General features: G+C 38.7%; 1 protein-coding gene and 4 non-coding genes across 5 annotated transcripts; all 5 read right to left on the bottom strand.

Annotated features, from left to right (window-relative positions):
• Positions 1 to 1,604: 1,604 nt before the first annotated feature.
• On the bottom strand, positions 1,605 to 14,742 carry LOC130161962 (sterile alpha motif domain-containing protein 9-like). The gene is made up of 5 exons (XM_056365366.1): positions 14,593 to 14,742; positions 12,141 to 12,296; positions 10,487 to 10,624; positions 10,142 to 10,187; positions 1,605 to 10,032 (listed from the first exon to the last, which is right to left on the bottom strand). Exons 2-5 carry the CDS (start codon positions 12,239 to 12,241, stop codon positions 5,224 to 5,226), a joined length of 5,094 nt encoding a protein of 1,697 aa, XP_056221341.1. The 5' UTR covers positions 12,242 to 12,296; positions 14,593 to 14,742; the 3' UTR covers positions 1,605 to 5,223.
• Positions 14,743 to 16,222: 1,480 nt separating this feature from the next.
• Positions 16,223 to 16,296, bottom strand: trnai-aau (transfer RNA isoleucine (anticodon AAU)). The gene has a single exon. It is a non-coding gene; the product is annotated as a tRNA-Ile (tRNA).
• Positions 16,297 to 16,640: 344 nt separating this feature from the next.
• Positions 16,641 to 16,713, bottom strand: trnar-ucg (transfer RNA arginine (anticodon UCG)). The gene has a single exon. It is a non-coding gene; the product is annotated as a tRNA-Arg (tRNA).
• An 887-nt stretch (positions 16,714 to 17,600) lies between these two features.
• On the bottom strand, positions 17,601 to 17,674 carry trnai-aau (transfer RNA isoleucine (anticodon AAU)). The gene has a single exon. It is a non-coding gene; the product is annotated as a tRNA-Ile (tRNA).
• A 350-nt stretch (positions 17,675 to 18,024) lies between these two features.
• On the bottom strand, positions 18,025 to 18,098 carry trnai-aau (transfer RNA isoleucine (anticodon AAU)). Its single transcript has one exon. It is a non-coding gene; the product is annotated as a tRNA-Ile (tRNA).
• Positions 18,099 to 18,303: the final 205 nt, after the last annotated feature.

The following is an 18,303-nucleotide window of genomic DNA, read 5'->3' as shown; positions in this document are numbered from 1 at the left end:
AGATAAAAGTAAGATGACTCAGGCAATCATCTATCAGGAATCAAATGCATTGTCTCTGTGGGATCAAAGCTATAGATCTGTATACCTTTATCACTTGGAATATATCAGTATTGAGCTTTAAGATATTGTTTGAGACCTTTTTGCTACAAGAACCCCTCCACGTAAATAACAGACACAAACCCTTCATGTGGACTTTTTTTGTGAATGTAAAACTTTTGAACATATATGAAATATTTGATGCAAAACTCACAGCAGCACATGTTCATCCTATGTGAGCTCTCATGTGCATACACAAATTTAGGTCACTGAGCTCTTTGCCACAGTCCCCGCAGCTGTACATCTTGTCATAGTCTTGCAGCTCAATTGGATGAAGCATATGTGGAATTTGTTGGGCTTCTCGCCTGTGTGGAGCTTACAAAATTTTCTGCCGCAGGCTTTGCAGCTGTATGGTTTCTCCCATGTTGCTCTCAAATGGATTTTTAAAAAAGATGCTGAAGTCTTTCTCCTTGTAATGTGACTTTCTACATTCTGCATCAAGTTCTGTGAGGAATTCAGACACACTCTACAGGTGCCACAAAGGAATTCTTGATTATATGAGTGACATGAGGACACCTCAGTGAGGTTGGCTTTGTGGTATAGGTGGAGCGAGGGGTGCGGCTTATGGGGCTACAGCCCCGGATGTTTTCCCCAAAAGCCCTGAATCGTATATGAAGTTTATAATAACAATATTTATATTTATAACTTCAACTTGGTGTCATTTCCTCTCAGTCTCTCTGACCGGACCGGCAAATCAATGGAGCTCTATTAGTACTGTACTGGGGAAATAGCCATATAAAGGTCATCCGACAACTTGTGGAGCATTTGGGCTTGACTCAAAACACTTGATGGTTTCATTTTCGGCAAGCTGGGCGAGCCATGAGTTAAAATGAGTAAGACAGCAAGGCAAAGGACGGGACAACCTGTGGACCAGGAAAGGAAGCAAGAAAAGGAGAAGAGATGAAGGGAGTGAGAAAGGAGTGAAAAGCTGAAGTTAAGAGAAGAAGAGAGGAGAAAAATATGTGATGAAGAACCAGGAGAAGAGGGGTGGAGAGCGGGTGAGAAGAAGACAGAAGAGGAAGTCTGGATTTGAAGAGTGAAGAAAGGAGTAGAAAGAGGAGTGAAAGAGAAAGGGAGGAAAGAATGAAGGAGATGTGAAAACTTACAACTTAAAACTTACTTACGTACAGAGGGATGGGTATGGAGGTAGATTTGCCTAAATATTATTTAAGCAAAACAAACAATCAGTGGTAAATGTGTGATCTGTAAATATAGAGCACCTTCCACAAATACAAATATATATATATATATATATATATATAATATATATAAATATATATAAATTCGTAAACTAACAAAAATATATTGCAAATATAAAACAGATCTACAAAACAATTTCCATGAATAAAAACATGAATGAATAAAGTCAATTAATTATGAATGAAAATCACTAGTGAATATCTTGCTAACATTTACAACTTTCAAACATTTTTGTAGCAATTTTCTTTTCTCTAAGCTTGTGGATTTGCGTTTTACACAGATAGTTTTGAGACAAACCTTCTGCCCGTCTGAACCTTTTTATATAGTATAGTCTATGGTCTGATCGAAAATTGACCTGCATCGGAAATCATGTGATCGCCTTTTGACGCCGTCATTTCCGCTTTTCAAAGTAAGAGCACGCAAACTATTATGAGCCGTTTTGTTTCCTCAAATTATCGGCGATAAGTAACGTGCGCTACATTAACGGTTGATATGAAGTGACAGGTGGTTAAGGTGTTTAATAGTATGGCTATTGGTGTTAATATTTGTTTTGTTAAGAAATTACATATTACAATTTAATTGTTCATTGTTAATCTGCAGGCTACGCTAACGTTAACTACTAAACCGGAACCCGTTGCCAGGGTGACAGTAAACAGTGATGTTGCAGACTGAGGGAATGAAAGCAGGGTTCTGACATCCCATACTGATGCATTGTAAATAGACCAAATTTCATACCCATACGTAATGTAAAGAGATAACTGGTGTCACTTCTTTAACATTGAGTTTATTGTAATCATTCAGTCAATTTGCTGTTTACAGCATAATCGGTATTTTTTTGCATGTAGGCTATACTCAGTTGGCAGTTATCTTAATTTGTCCTGTACAATCACTGGAAGAGTCAATTCATCTCTTACAGGTGGTAATGGTGAGGAATATTTCATAATGCACAATATATACTAAATAACTGAAAGAAAGGTTACAAGGTTTTATCATTTGACACAGGGCTGTATAACAAGATGAGACTCCACCATTAAAAATATTTTTATTTTAATGACATCTTATCTATTCACCTCATTTAAAGTATATAATTTTGTTTTTTCAAGTGGACTAAAGGGAACGGCAATTAGCACTTCTCCTTATATAATTTTATAAATATCCAGTCAGAGATGACTTAAAATAAAGATAAATTAAACTCCTCATGCTCAGTGTTATAACACACCTCAAAACTACGGTGTCCCAGAGCGGGATTCACCTGGAAATAAACATCGCAACTGGCTTGGATTTAAATGTAGATTTGTCATCTGAACATTAAATCTTTGAACTGTACTCCAGCATAGTGTAACAAAAATAAGATCAAGTCAAGATTAGTGATGCTGTTTATGCCAAATTTATTCCCCACTTATGTCATGTAAATTCAAAATAGTAACATCAGACAATCTTTGCCTCTTTTTACAGAAAGTACACGTAAAAGAGTTAAATGAGTTTTTTTTTTTTTTTTTTTTTTTTTTTAAATGGTACCAAAGGCTTGTCGAGACTGTTTTTGATAAATTTCTGTGTGTAGTGGCCTGTCTTGTTGTTGTGACTGAATGACTCATTAATGCAACACAGTACTGAGAACTATTGATAAGCCTTTTGTGAAGAGGACCACATATAAAACGCTCCAGTGGCTGATATCTGTGTGATTTTGAACTGAAACGTTCTACATTAAGAACCCAAATAAAACGCACAGGATGCAGCTGACAACAACTTCAATCTGCCCCTTTAAACCTCACTTTGAGTGATTTTGTCCTTTGTTTTCCTGTCACAGTTATCTCAGTCAAAGAGGTGGAAATGTGGTCTACATGACTTCACACTAGGTCTCATAGTGCCCCCTTGTGGTCAAACGAGTTAATGTCATCCCCCAACACTACAATGAGTATCTGCTTAGTGTACAACACCTAACCTCTATTTACCTTCCTTTGTCAGAAGTATGGCAATGCCTTTGCAAGACAAGACTGCAAATTTGAAGGCACATGAATTTGAATCTTAAGAAAGAAAGCCCCAAAGCTTCACAAGTTGTCATCTGGCCATCACTACAATTTAGAAAAATTATATTTTCTGTAAAGTAATAAAACGACTCTCTAGAGGTAAATTTGTATTTGGTATTTCTCTTGCTTCCACAATATATTTATTACATGCCACTTTAGCTATCTAACATCACATGTATGAATGTCTAAATGCCACTCACTGAACAGAGGTGTGTCAATCATGGGGCATTACTGGCGACTGTCTTTTACAAAAAAGTAGCTAAGGTTTGTCCAAAAAGTCACTAGATTTGTCAATAGGTGCTTTTTTGAAAAAAAGTCTCTAAATCTAGCGACAAATGTATTAAGTTGGCAACACTGCAGCCTTTGAACACCCCCCTAATAAAAAACTGTTTGTGCCAATTGATTTTGATAAGAGAAGCCTGCACAGCAATCAACATATAATATCACATTTGTTACAGTGATTCAATATACTCCAGGCAGTACACGGAGGAATTGTTGGAACTGTTTGCAGCTAAAAAAGCATTCAAACATATTTTGAACGGTGAGACATCATTGAAGTATTAAATCTTTGAGAAACACTTAGATTTTCCTTGACAATAGCTTTCGCTCTAAGAGGAAAATGGTAATAGGCTTTATTACAAGCTAACTGCAGAGAGCAATATACTGTGATAATGGGTGTTTGAATAAATGGTGCCTCATAAATATCAATGCAGGTGTTCATCTGCTTTTTGGATGAGGGAGGTGGAGAGCTGTGACTGTCCTGTATGCCTACAACCATACTGGCAGAAATCAATAGCTAGAAACGCATAGACATTTGCGTGATATGTATTCGGGTAATATGCTACAACAAATGATCTTCTTATGCTCAAATATCAGGATTTTAATTTCACATTAAGTATCTGTATCATATCATGGCATCAAATGTATACATGTACATCATTGACACTAAACATAGCACTTCTAGAAATATCCATTTAAAATCCAAAAATCTTTAAAAAATGAACATCAAACACATATTAAGCAAATTGTGACTCAGCAGAGATAAACATGACATAATACCATAACACATTATTCTCAGTTTTAGTAAAAGACACTTATTAGACCATAATTGAGGACTCTCTGAGAAAATACTATACACAGATTCTAAATGTTAAAAAATGTTTTTCTCAATGGCAAATATAATGCAGTAAAAAATTATTTAAAAAATGACCTTGAATATCACACAACAATGTCAGTGATAGACCGACTAGTACCTGGAACTAGTTTCTCTTATGTGGCCAGCATCTGCGTCACAGACTAACTGAAAGTAATAGAATAACTTATGTTAAATGTGTGGCCACTTTTCCAAAACTGTTAAAATGATACAAGAATATAAAATGACAAAAAAAAAAAAAAAAATCAAATGTGCAGTGTATCTATTATCAACTAAGCATTGTTTGATGTAATGTTTAACTCTGTAATGAAAATAAACTAAAATGTTACAATCCCAAAACATTTGGACGCCATGAAAAAAAGGCAGTCAGGGTAACGCACAGCTGGTCACCCTCAATGTTCAGTGTTAGCCTCTTAGCTGGTAATCCATTTTATAACTGTGGAAAATATCACTATCATGCCACCAAAGACAAATAATACAAACCCAAGGTTGCACTTATTAGTTTGGAAGATCATGCAACTCCTTTTTTTTTTAATGACTTTTGGTCTACAAGATTATGAGTGTAGGTTTACAATCTGTAATATTCACTGCTTTTATGTCCATATGTTCATGGTACTATAAAATGAGCTCATAATCATGACATGGTTTTACCAATTCCTTGGAGTTTTTAACATGGCTCTTATTCTTTATTCTTTATGTAAATTTGTGCGAGTAAACAACTATTCACATCTGCCAGTTAAAATTTTCTCATTGGTCAATTTCGTACTTAATATTATAGGCCACAGGACCTTCCATGGTGAATCCAAGGTAGAAGGATACGTCTTCCCGACTGTATCCGCTGCGGATATCACCCAGGTAGACGGGACGCACCGGCATTTTTAGGTTTCCACCATAGTTGACATAAATGTCACCATTTTCTGATTTCCCTTTAACCCTCAATAGCTTACTCTGGACCTCTGGCTCGTTCCATGCTGCACCACTCTGCCAGAGATGGTGCAGGGTACGAGATTGACTTTTCCCTGAAACACTGATCAAAATTCTATCGAGCTCCACTTTGGAAACTATTCGCTTGAGTCCACTGGATTTCCCAAGAAAGAAATGAGCAATAGAACTTCTTGCTGGAAACATGAAAGCGAAGCGTCGATGAAAAGATTTCTTGGCTGATGTGACGTACAGGGAGATATTTTGATATGTTGAAGAGTTTTCAAGCCTTCGGTTTTGTGTAGGCCACATGAGCAGCATGGAGAGGTAGTACAGCTCTGTCTGTTTTGAATGAGTACCCTCCTTTTGCAGTTCCTCATTCAGAAGGTCAACCAAGACTTCATATTTTTTCAGCAATGTGGAAGAGGGCTTGAATTTGTGCAGAATTATGTTTGCCAGAATGAAGTTGACTGTATCGTTAACACTTCTTCTGGTTGAGTTTTCAAATATAAACTGCCATTTTCTGAGAATGTGCTCCATTTCCGTTCCACTCTTGTCATTCAACCACTGCAGGAGTCCAGCAAATGAGTCTGCTCGCTCTAGTTCCAGAGTGTTCCTATGGTCCACTATTGTCTGATGGAGACTCAGTTTGGGTTTACTGGCTATTTCAGATGCTTTCTCCTCTTCCGAGTAACTGAATATTTCAATATACTTTTTGAAGTACTCAGACACCTTTCGTTTGTGTCTTTCATCAGATGCTTCCCTTTCCGTTGACCTAGGCTTTAGGTAATGGAAATAGGTCTCAAAAAAAAAGAAAATTTCCTTCAGCCTTGTCTTCAAGGACATCAGAAATCTCTCATGTTCTGCCAGGACATCCACAAACTGGTTAACAGTCGTGTCGTTGTGATCACGTAAACTGCTCACTGGGTGGCGATCTCTAAGAAACTGCAGCATTTTATCTCTTTTATGTCTGTCACTGACGCCAAAAAGAGGAAGATCTTTAATGACATCAAGAAGGATCAGCATGACTTCTGTCTCTCCAACATAGCCTGATGTATTGTAGGACTTTGATTTCCTTTTGTTGCGAAGATCAAACGGATCTACTTGTTCATCTTTCTTGGCTAGCTCCTGTGAATCCTGGAATGCCTTTACAGCCTTGAATCCTAATGTGAGGCATTTGTCAAGTGCTTCGGGAGTGAGATCCTTAGAATCTTCAATTTCCTTTTTGAGGTGGCTCTTGTACACTTGTCCGACTGTATCTGCAATGTAGGAATTTGAATTCTTCCCTTGTGCATCCAAAGCCCACTTGAGGGCAGATTTAAAGTCTCTTTCTTTCAAGCAGAGATGTCTTGCCAATGCTTGTGGCATTGTTGCACTTCTGTCAAACCTCTCTGTGGCTCTTTCTAAGACTTCTTTGATTTTGTCAGGTCCTTCCTTCTCATGTATGTCTTCAATCAATGGAGAAAACAAAGTGTCTTTGTCATCTCCTTGTACTTTTCTGTGACGTGTGATGAGCATGCTGTGGATGTTTTGGACCAGGATCCCCTTTCCCATGCGTGATTTGTAGAGTTTGTCACAGTGCAAAACATTAGTAGTTATCTCAGCCAGAGAAAGTTTGTATTTCTGAAGAACTTCAAGACACTTCTTAGCAATCATTTGGTGTAAGAATCGTACTGCTTGATAGGTGCCATCTTCTTCGACAGTGAAAGTGATCATCAGTGTGGAATAGGGATTCATTTCATCATCGAGAGTTCCTTGCTTCCACAGAGCGTTCCTTATCCCCACTAACTCTTCACACAAAGAGAGTGACATGTAGGATCCATTGATGTAGGTGTTTAGTAAAGCCAAGAAGGAGAAGAGCCTACCTTGAGAGGTAGTGGTGTCAAGATGTTTAACAATGTTGCTCACCAGGTTCATGATGTAAGTCTCACTGAAATTATTTGTCATGATCATGAAAGCATAGAAAGTGTCTGGCTTTTTATGGTAGTCCTTGAGTTGTTGAAGCTTCTCAGAAAACAAACTCTGCTCTTTCTTTGACAGATTGTTGGTGATGAACACATTTGCAATGCGACTCTTCTTGGAGCTATCATCAGGGAACTGGGTTCTCTCACAGTTCAGAATGATTACCATTACACTGTTATGTCGCTTCCTATCACTGGCAAGGATGCACTGCTTTAGGTCGTCTACATCATCCCAGTTGTCCAGCAAGAGGAGAACAGGTGTGTATCCTGACTGCTCCTGTTTGCCATATGTCAGCAGTTTCATGACTTGGGCTGCAACTTCATTATTTGTCGCAATGTCGTTTTTAACAACAGCGCATCTGAATTTATGCCTCAAGCTCCAAAGAACATGCATTGCTAGAGTTGTTCCCCCACATCCGGGGTGATGGAAGAGATTGATCATAACACATGGAGATGTGTAGCCGTTCACAGGTGTGATCAGATCACATAGCTCATCGAATTTGTCTCGTTTGATGAATGGCAGGCTGCCTTTCATCTCAGAAAGGTAAAAGTTCCACCATGAGACTTGCCCTCCTCTGTAAAAGTCCTCCTCTGTCTTCGTTTTGAACTCTTTAAAGGAATCATTTGTTTCGATTTCTGTGTTTTGGCATTCATTTTCACATAAGATATCCAAAACAGTCATAAGCTCTTCATCTTTTTTTGCCAGCAGGACAGAGCTGGAGCCTGTGGATGGCAAGAATCTCCTGGAAGATTGTGTTTGGGGTCCTCTAAGTTTTTTGATGGTGCTTGATATTTCATTCAGACTCAGTTCATAGATGCATTTACAAGTGATGTCCTCTCTACAGCGACTCTCAATCAGCTGCTGCCAGTCCCTGAATACACTGGAGTCTTTGCAGATGCACAACATATTGTCAACCCCTTCCAGCGTGCGATAGATTGCACAGAAGGTCTCCAAAATAGGGCTTGAGATGTCAGTTACTGCTGAGTGAAGAATGAATACCACAAGTCTATCTTTGGAAAGCAAATCTGGGTTGCAAAGATATGAAACCATGTTGTTAACATCACCAGAGCGTTTTTTAAGCCATTCGCTTTGTGTTAGTGGCTTGTCTGTTTCACACTCTTCATCCGCACGTCCATTGCAGAAAATCCAACTTGTTTGTTTAAACAAGTTCAGTTTTCCAATGACTGCAGAAACACTGTCCTGAGTAGTGTACATGTATGGGTAGTGCAGATTGGCTATGCGATCTCTTCTGTAAAAATTGCATGTTCCATTTACATCAGATTCTGGATCAAAATCAAGTACTGCAAACAACTTAATCTCTTTCAGAAAATCCAAGTGCTCCAGTTGGCTTGAATGACATTTGTCTGTGACAACAATAACTTGAAGGGAATTCTCGAATGCATCTCTTCCACAAGTTATCAGCTGTTTTAACCTTTGGCCCTGATGGCCTTCGGAGGGTTGTTTTTCTTCCTTTTCCTCTGCTGCCTTTCGTGCTGAAGCCCAACACTGGACTTTATCAGCCAAATCTTTTATCTTCTCTTGAAATATTCGAGGATTTGTATCTGCTAAAATGTTGATTGACCTCAGGCCATCCCGCACAAAGAGACATTCAGTTTTGCATTGTTGCGTTTTTTCTGCTGATGCAATACTCAGCATGGTATAGAAAATATGATCTTGTGTCTCTGAATATGTTGGAACTACATCAACCTCAATCACCCATTTGTTTGAAGTTGTTCCATCTTCGCAGAGAACTTGTATAAAATTTGGAGGCCTGATGCACATTCTGGCAGCATTTACATGCTTTTCTTCAAAGTATTCACTCAGACATGATTCAAACACCTCACTATACTTCTCGAAAGAGGTGATCTTGTGTCCAACTACTTTACTGTGTCCCTGTCCTGGCTGGTTGTGCACTCCAAAATGAATTGTGCCATTTGTTCGTGAATTCATGCAGCTCGCAGCAAAACTGAATACTTCTTTTGTGAATTCATAAAGGATCTCTCTTTCACTGGCTTCATTTGCAGTAGGCAGAAACTGGTACTCATGCACAGGGTCAAGGAGATCACTTGGACCGGCTACAGGAGGAAGAATGTAATTTTCTTTGTAGAAGATGTTGGAGTTTCTTTTATCAAAGGGCCTGATCTGACATATTGGCCTCTTTAATTGTAGAAATGTTGCACTGTCAGTAATTTCAGCATGTAATTGTGTGTCATTTGTTGTCTTCTGACCTATTAAAGATTTTATTCTGTTTCTTGCCATCTGCAACATCTGCAGGGAGCTTAGACTTTGAATTCCTGAATCTGATGACACCGTTTCAGTTTCTATAGATTCATCCATATTTCCTGACACAACCTCCATCTCTGTCCTTTTACCAAGTTCACGTTTGCTGAGTTCATAATGGCTCTTTGGTGTTCTCACACATGGCTCAAAAGTCTCCAAATGTCTCCTGAGCTTCTCAACCTGTCGTATTATTAGTATTGCTGGAGCTCGTGGAACACCCAGTTCTAACAAGTCGTTTTTGTCATAGGAGACCAAGCAAGCTCCTGAAAACTCTTGCTCATAAAGATTTTGTGCAATTTTCTGTGGTACTCTAAGTCTAATGATCAGCCAGTCTTTGACGTGTTCTTTGGTCCAGTCCTCGATCAGTGGGGGGAGACTGAGGTCATACTCTGCCTGTACACCAAGAAGGTTTAATAAGTGGAAAATCAATGTTGGATATTTTGACAGCAATTACTTTCCAAACAGAAACGACTATAATTAAGATAAAACAGCTGTAACATACCTGTGGCCCACCAGCAGGGGACTGTGTTGGGACTGGTACCACTTTCCTGTAAACAAAAAATAAGAAATACACTTAATTATAGCAAATTATATTGTTTCTAAAAAATATATTTGATCTAATATATTGTAGAATTTTGCTCAGTCTGTGGCAATAAATACAGTTAAAACTCATTGTTGTGACTAATGAAAACTAACATTTGGTTCAGCTGCGTGATAATCAGTCAACACACATGCATGCATATACAATAAATGCTTTGTGTCTATTCATTAAAGTACAAAAATAAAATAGGTGGACATATCTAGATTTTGTGTCTCATCTTAGTTAAGAGTGGACAAAAACTCTTACCTTGCTTCTTCATCTCCAGAGTTATAATTGACACTCCGGGGCATTGACCCATCACTCTTCAGTGGCACACAAGTCGGTGTTGTAGGTTTATTCTTGTAGTTTCCATCCATCCTGTCTGTCTCAGCACATGGAGAGCTCCTGGAAGTGAAACAGTACAAATTATGAAATGTTAGAGCTGTAAACTGGTGTTACGCCGGATGTACACTCATAACCCAGAATGCTTTTATGCCTTACAGAAAATTGTTACAGTTACATCAAATCATCTGTATAGGGTGCTATTTAATGTGTTTTTATAGGGTTAACAGGGATTTACATTTGTCCCTTTTATGATTATTTATGTAATAAGTAATTTGGAGTGGGCTACTTGAGTGTGGGTCTATTGTGGTAAGTAATTACGGAAATGAACTGTTTGCACACCAGGTTGTTTTTGAAGGTTTAAGGTTGTTAGTCAATTCTTGTGTTTTTAGTTGTTTTGACTTCTCAATCTGTTTGTGATTTCAAGGTCTGTGGTTACACACAGGGTTACAGGGTTACAGGGTTAGGTAAACTTGTGGCCATTAAACTGGAGCCGGTGTTGCCGACTTGTGCTTGAGAAGGTTCTATGCCAACATGGATATTTGTTCTTTTAGATTATGTGGTGCAAGAAACCAGAACAAGTCACCATTGCATATTAAAAATATGTAACCATGTCATTGTTATACACTCACTGAGCACTCTATTAGGAAAACCACTACTAATTCTGGGTAGGGTTTCCCTTTGCTATCAAACAGCTTCAATTCTTCATGAATGGATGTTGGAAACATTAATTTGAGATTGTGGTTCATGTTGACATGATTACATAACATCAGTTGTGAAAATCTGTCAGCTGCACATTCATGCTGCCAATTTCCTGTTATACCACATCCCAAAGGTGAATCCTTTGTCATGTTCATGAAACCAGTGTGAGACAACTTTTGCTTTATGAAATGGCGCATTATGATGCTGGAAGTGATCATTAGAAGATGGTAAATTGTGGCCATAAAGGGATACACATGGTCTGCAACAATACTCAAGCTGTGGCATTCAAATGACTGAATATTCAAGGGCCCAAAGTTTGCCATGGAAACACTCCCCACACCTTCAGACCACCACCGGCCTGGACTGTTGACACAAGGCATTCTCCTCCTTTTTTGTTTTTGGCACCATTCTGAATAAAAACTCAAGGATGATGTGTGTGAACCTGAAACTAAAGCTCCTGACCGATATCTGGAAGATTTTATGCATTGCACCGCTGTCACGTGATTGGCTGATTGGATAACAGGATGAATAAGCAGGTTTACAGCTGAGTGTATGATCTGGGGTGATTTGTGTTGTTGATCTTATTGCTGATGATACACATTGTATTTGTTATATTGATTTGACGGTAGTATGATTATAACCCTAACCCCAACAAGAATTACAAAGAGAGGATGGTGAGAATCCCGCCCCCACTTAAGACCAGGATGGACACAACTAGGAGGATGGTGAGTGAAGTTCTGCTCTCACAGGCCTAAATGGAAATCACTGTGTTGCAAGTGAAAATGAAAGAGAAATGGGGCCTGAATAAATTCAAAGAGCATACCTGCTCTTGAAATATGGTATAGGGGATAAATAATGACATTAATTTTAAGCATACCTTTTCTCGTTGCCGAAAAATGGAGGCTCCTCTTTAGACATGTTGCTCATCATAGAGAGATGGCTTGAACAACTATCTTGCCTCTGCAGCTTGGCATCCATCTTTGCTCTGTCATGAGGGTGTGGACTGGCCTTCTTGACTTTCTTTCATTATCTCCTAGAAGGAGCAGGATGATTCTGTAAATACTGATACTGGACACACACATCATTCCATACCTTTGTAAGACAGACCAATTTCATTTATTTTACTTTGGTAAAATGTCATTTAACATGCTGTGCATGCTAATGTTTGTATTGAGCTAACATGGTTATACTGTGTTCAGTTGTCACGGTAGATTTGGTAGGAAGTCTCCAAATATATCAGTAACAAGAAAAACACTTCTGTCTGCCTGGGCTCTGGCGGAATTACACATAGTAAGATAACCTTGTTTTAAAAAAAAACCAAAAAGCATTTTATGAGCCTTGTAAAACCTGTTATTTTGGTTTTACCTCACTGCTTGTGCATTTGTTTAGGAGTGGCATTTGTTAGGGAGGATTAAATGCCATGATTTCCTTGTTCACCACAGATTTAAGTTTTGTTCTGGAGGAGAAAATGATTTAATCTCAATCAAAATCCAAAGTGATTTGACTGTACTTTACTTCATCAGCTCTATAGCCACAGTAAATTGGCAGCTGACTATTAATTTTGTTTTATTATTTGTGGCTTTAAGAAAAATATGTATCAATGTAATTTTGTGGTGTATTACACAAGTGGGATTGCATAATCATTACAGCTGTGCAGAAACACTGTTGCATACAACTGGCAAATTTCCATAAATAGCATACAAAATTTCCCTGCCAATGCCTTTTCTGGATTACTCTAGATCATAGATACTGTTGTTACCCCTGACAACAATATCAGTTTCATTTGAGGAGTAATGATGCACAGTCACAACTCTGTCTAATCAACTCCTTTCTTAGTCTTGCAGCACATGAAACAATACTCAGAGATTTAAGTGGCTACATTTAGTGCTAGTGCTGAAAGTAAGTGCAACTTTAATGCATTTTGTAATTAACTTGAGTGTTAACATTTTCTGAAACTATTATTCTATTTAAGCACTGAAATATGGCACCACTCTACTACATTTAACTCAACTCCCAAACCAAAATACACAATGTAGTAACACATACCAAATTTTAGAATATTTAGAATATCTAGACTATTGTCCCCCCCCCAAAAAAAAAGAAAAAAAAGAAAAACACTACATTCACATATGATACTTCCCAGATTAATCTTAACAAGTAGGCAGAGTCTGCGGTTTCAAAAACATACCAAAGGACCAAATGTCCACATACTAACCGACAAACCCCCATTGTCACAGGAGCTAGCACAACACAAACTAAATCGGGCCAAATTACGACAAGATTACCATAAAGGCTAAACTTCATCTCACCAAACTATTTCATCCCTGACAAGCCCCCAATCCCCCCCCCCTTTGTCACATCCGGTCTGGTTGTGACAAAGTAGGGAAGACGACAGGAGTTATAACTAAAAATATTTTTTAAATGCACATACATGAAATTTATATTTAGCTTATGTAATGCAGCCAGATCAGGTGAGCTGAATCTCTCTGACAACCAGACTCCACCCATCAGACTCCTGCAGCGAGAGAGGCCTGCTTAGAGACGGTTGTAACACTATTGTGATTTTCACCTCTAGGTAATACTTCCATTGATTCAAGTGTGACACACCTTTGCCAGTCTTTTCTTTCCAGAGTTTCACATTCATGCTACTGTTAGTTAGTTCCTAACTTTAGCTTTAAGTTACAGTTTAGCTAACTAATGTTAGCCTTTCACAATGTAGGCTTTGCATTTCATTATCCATACAAAATGCCATACATTATCTAATGTTAGCAAACACTAGTGCTCATGAGCAGTGAGACAATGGAGGATTCGTTGTTGTAGAGATACATTTTGGCATCAATATAGTTCATTATTTCATTTTAGTCTTTTTATGTCTGTGGTGGTTTAGTTAGTCTTTTACCTTTTTGACATTAGTTTTTATAATAGTCTTTTTTTTTTATACTCAGGAATTCAAGTATCATTTTAAGGTGTTGAGTATTTCCATTTTATGCGACTTTATGCTTCCACTCTACTGTAAAAAAATGCACTTACTCCACTTCATTTATTTGAGAGCCTTAGTTAAACAAGCAAGATACTGAACAAACTTCAACAATTCACTGAAGGATCTGCACTCTACTGGGTTCCCTTTCGCCCTGGAGAAAAAGTTGACCCCCCTGACTGTCATTTTATATGCCGCACGCTGGTTATTAGCCTGACCACTGGAATGATTAAGTTTCTAATTGTTACCTCAACTACATTATGCAAAAGGAAAGCGGAACAGGCATTTCCCTACACAGACTATTACTCGGTAAAAACAGTAAAACAGTTGTGGACTGCTCTGGGTTTCTTACCTCTTTGTGTCCTCTTGTGTTTCTTTGTGTTGTTATGATATTTTGCAGATCTTGTATAATTTACAAATCTTGTTATCTCTTATTGTGTGTCTAAAAAACAACAGTCAGTTGTCAGAGTGACAGTCAGTTTCATTTCTACTTGGAAGACGACGTCTGATCACTGCAGGTTTTTGTTTCCGGGAGTGGCTGGTTTATGTGTCTTTATGTGGGTGTGTCAGCATCAGTCAGAGGGATCAGAACCTGAAAGACATGGTAGTGTGTTAACCAATGATAAGAGAAAGCATTATTCCATTCAGATTTTTTCTAAAAAGTGGACTATGGTCTGTATCCAGAAATTGAGAATGATTAAAGTTTGATGGAGTATTTCAATTTTAAGATGTGCAGCATTTCTAGCCTTTATGTCACTGGTCATGTGACGCTACTCAACCAATCATTGCAACTTGAGTCAGTCAGTGCAATACACACACGGTGAGAGATGACATTGGAGAAATAAGTGCGGAAAGTGGAATAGAAGAGGGAAAGAAAGTCTTAAAGCTGTTCAGTTGTTAAAATGTGTTGAGAACATTGTTGTTGGTTAACTGTTGGAGTTAACCATACAGATAATTAAATTATTTTTAAAATAATTTTTCAAAAGCACTCTGTTCACCTGGCGGAGAATTAACTAAGAAACAGTCATCTGCACATTCCTGATGCCAGATAAACAAACATATGCTGACTATTGTATCGTAGGATTATATATCACACAATAAAAATCTGAAATACAGCTGTTTATCACAAGAAGCATTACAAATAGCACTAAAATGGCTCTAAGCAAACCTCGATTCAAACATCAATAATAAAGGTCTTCAGTTTGTGAAAGAAGTAAAACAGAGCCTTTCACTTTGGTCAGGGATGTTTATCCAAGAATTAAGCTTCCTTTCTTATCCCAGAGATTGACTAAGGATGAAAAACGATCTGCAATTCCTCCATGTGTCACAGAGAAGAGTGCTTACTGCTCTCTGTATGAGTGGAAAGCCAGTTTTAACAGTGCTCTCCACAAAGGATGTGACTCATGAGTAACCGTAGCTGCTAGAAATAATTTGGGGTGCATCGAATTCTGATCAGAATGCGCATGGCATGTAAAAGCATGCACAGAGCAAGACATGTAAGAGCATGCACAGAGTGGAGGGAGGAACATGTGAGAGAGAGGGACGATTTAAGAGAGGAGAAAGCAAGGATTGAAAAATGTTCCAAACGCTCTAAAAATGATAAGCACCACGCTCTGACCAGCTGAGCCAACGGGCCTGTAAAGGTTGTTTCTTTGATGCTTCAACAAGCACATTGCAGCCGTCTCATATTTTGTGCAGTGACGCCAACTAAAGCCATAAAGACACTTCATGTGTGATTCCTTCAAATACATCAGATGGAAAGGATGCAACATCCAACTATGAAGGGACTCAAACCTTGTCCATTAGGCCACATGGTCTTAAAATCTGATATTCTACATTTCAAGACTTGTTGAAGAGAGAATGAATGATCATGGTTTTATTGGTAGCCTACCATCTACAACAAATTTCTGAAGTACCCATTGATAGTATTGGTTGTTTCTATCTGATGCATTAACAGAGAGAGCCCGAAGTGTTAATGCTATTGGCCAGTATGGGGATCGAACCCATGACCTTGGCGTTATTAGCACCACACTCTAACCAGCTGAGCTAACCGGCCTACTTTTGAATAAAATTTTCTTTACATCTGGAGGCAGTTAGGACGCAAACTGCAATCATGAAGGGACTTGAGGCTTGGGGCTTTATGCTAGGCTAAGGTCAAAAGCACAAGTTGGACAAGTTGGATCCTTTTTTCCATGTTTAGCTTGATGTGATTGCCTCCACCTTCTATGGAGGAGAAATAGCAAAACAGAGAAAATAGATTTTGCATCATGATTTTCTCAAGCTTTGCATCACCACCCTAACCTACAGCTGACCACTGTAGGTTTAAGTGTTGCACCAATAAAGATGCTTTCTTGGTTCCTTCAAGCACAACTGCTTCAGCAACACGCAGGATACAACATCCAACCACGAAGGGACTCGAACCCTCAATCTTCTGATTCGAAGTCAGACGCCTTGTCCATTAGGCCACATGGTCACAGAGCACCTGATGTCAAAGGTCATTCTCATTTCTCACCGTTTTGACCTTTATGTTAGGCTAAGGTCAAAAGTACAAGTTGGACTAAACATGACACTGCTTGAAGAGAGAATGAATGATCATGGTTTTATTGGTAGCCTACCATCAACGACAAATGTCTGAAGTACCCATTGATAGTATTGTTTGTTTCTGTCTGATGCATTAACAGAGAGAACCTAAAGTGTTAATGCTATTGGCCAGTATGGGGATTGAACCCATGACCTTGGCGTTATTAGCACTATGCTATAACCAGCCAAACTAACCAGCTGACTTTTAAATAAAATTTCCTTTAGAATGAAGGAGAGACAGAACAAACCGACTCGACCTATTTTCCATGTTTAGCTTGATGTGATCGCCTCCACCTTCTATGGAGGAGAAATAGCAAAACAGAGAAAATAGATTTTGCATCATGATTTTCTCAAGCTTTGCATCACCACCCTAACCTACAGCTGACCACTGTAGGTTTAAGTGTTGCACCAATAAAGATGCTTTCTTGGTTCCTTCGAGCAAAACTGATTCCGCAACGCGTAGGATGCAACATCCAACCATGAAGGGGCTCGAATCCTGAATCTTCTCATTTGAAGTCAGACGCGTTGTCCATTAGGCCACATGGTCAAAGAGCAGCTGCTATTAAAGGTCCTTGCCATTTCTCACTCTTTTGACCTTTATGTTAGGCTAAGGTCAAAAGTAAAAGTTGGACTAAACATGAGACTGTTTGAAGAGAGAATGAATGATCATGGTGTTATTGGTAGCCTAAAATCAACGGCAAATTTCTGAAGTACCCATTGATAGTATTGTTTGTTTCTGTCTGATGCATTAACAGAGAGAACCTAAAGTGTTAATGCTATTGGCCAGTATGGGGATTGAACCCATGACCTTGGCGTTATTAGCACCATGCTCTAACCAGCTGAGCTAACCGGCCTACTTTTGAATAAAATTTTCTTTACATCTCTAGACAGTTAGGACGCAAACTGCAACCATGAAGGGACTTGAGGCTTGAGGCTTTACGTTAGGCTAAGGTCAAAAGTACAAGTTGGACAATTTGGATCCTATTTTCCATGTTTAGCTTGATGTGATCGCCTCCACCTTTTATGGAGGAGAAATAGCAAAACAGAGAAAATAGATTTTGCATCATGATTTTCTCAAGCTTTGCATCACCACCCTAACCTACAGCTGACCATTGTAGGTTTAAGTTTTGATAGTATAGCATTGATAGTATTGTTTGTTTCTGTCTGATGCATTAACAGAGAGAGCCTAAAGTGTTAATGCTATTGGCCAGTATGGGGATCGAACCCATGACCTTGGCGTTATTAGCACCACGCTCTAACCAGCTGAGCTAACCGGCCTGTAGTTGGTGTTACTTTGATGCTTCAACAACCACATTACATCTGGAGACAGCTAGGACGCAAACTGCAACCATGAAGCGACTTGAGGCCTCAATCTGCTGATCGGTCACATGGTCACACCTCATCTGCTTTTAAAGGGCTTTGCCTTTTCTCACTGTTTTGACCTTTATGTTAGGCTACCGTCAAAAGTACAAGTTGGACTAAA

The sequence above is a fragment of the Seriola aureovittata genome, chromosome 21 (genome assembly GCF_021018895.1).
Source record: "Seriola aureovittata isolate HTS-2021-v1 ecotype China chromosome 21, ASM2101889v1, whole genome shotgun sequence".
Taxonomy (NCBI): Eukaryota; Metazoa; Chordata; class Actinopteri; order Carangiformes; family Carangidae; genus Seriola; species Seriola aureovittata.
The sequence above is the reverse complement of the archived record's forward strand: the minus strand, read 5'-3'. Positions and strand labels throughout refer to the sequence as shown.

Coding starts and splice junctions, on each gene's coding strand:
- LOC130161962 (XM_056365366.1), bottom strand. CDS start 12,241: ATGGATGCCAAGCTGCAGAGGCAAGATAGTTGTTCAAGCCATCTCTCT. Junction 10,625..12,140: donor TTTTTCGGCAACGAGAAAAG/GTATGCTTAAAA, acceptor TTTCACTTCCAG/GAGCTCTCCATGTGCTGAGA. Junction 10,188..10,486: donor TCTGGAGATGAAGAAGCAAG/GTAAGAGTTTTT, acceptor TTTTGTTTACAG/GAAAGTGGTACCAGTCCCAA.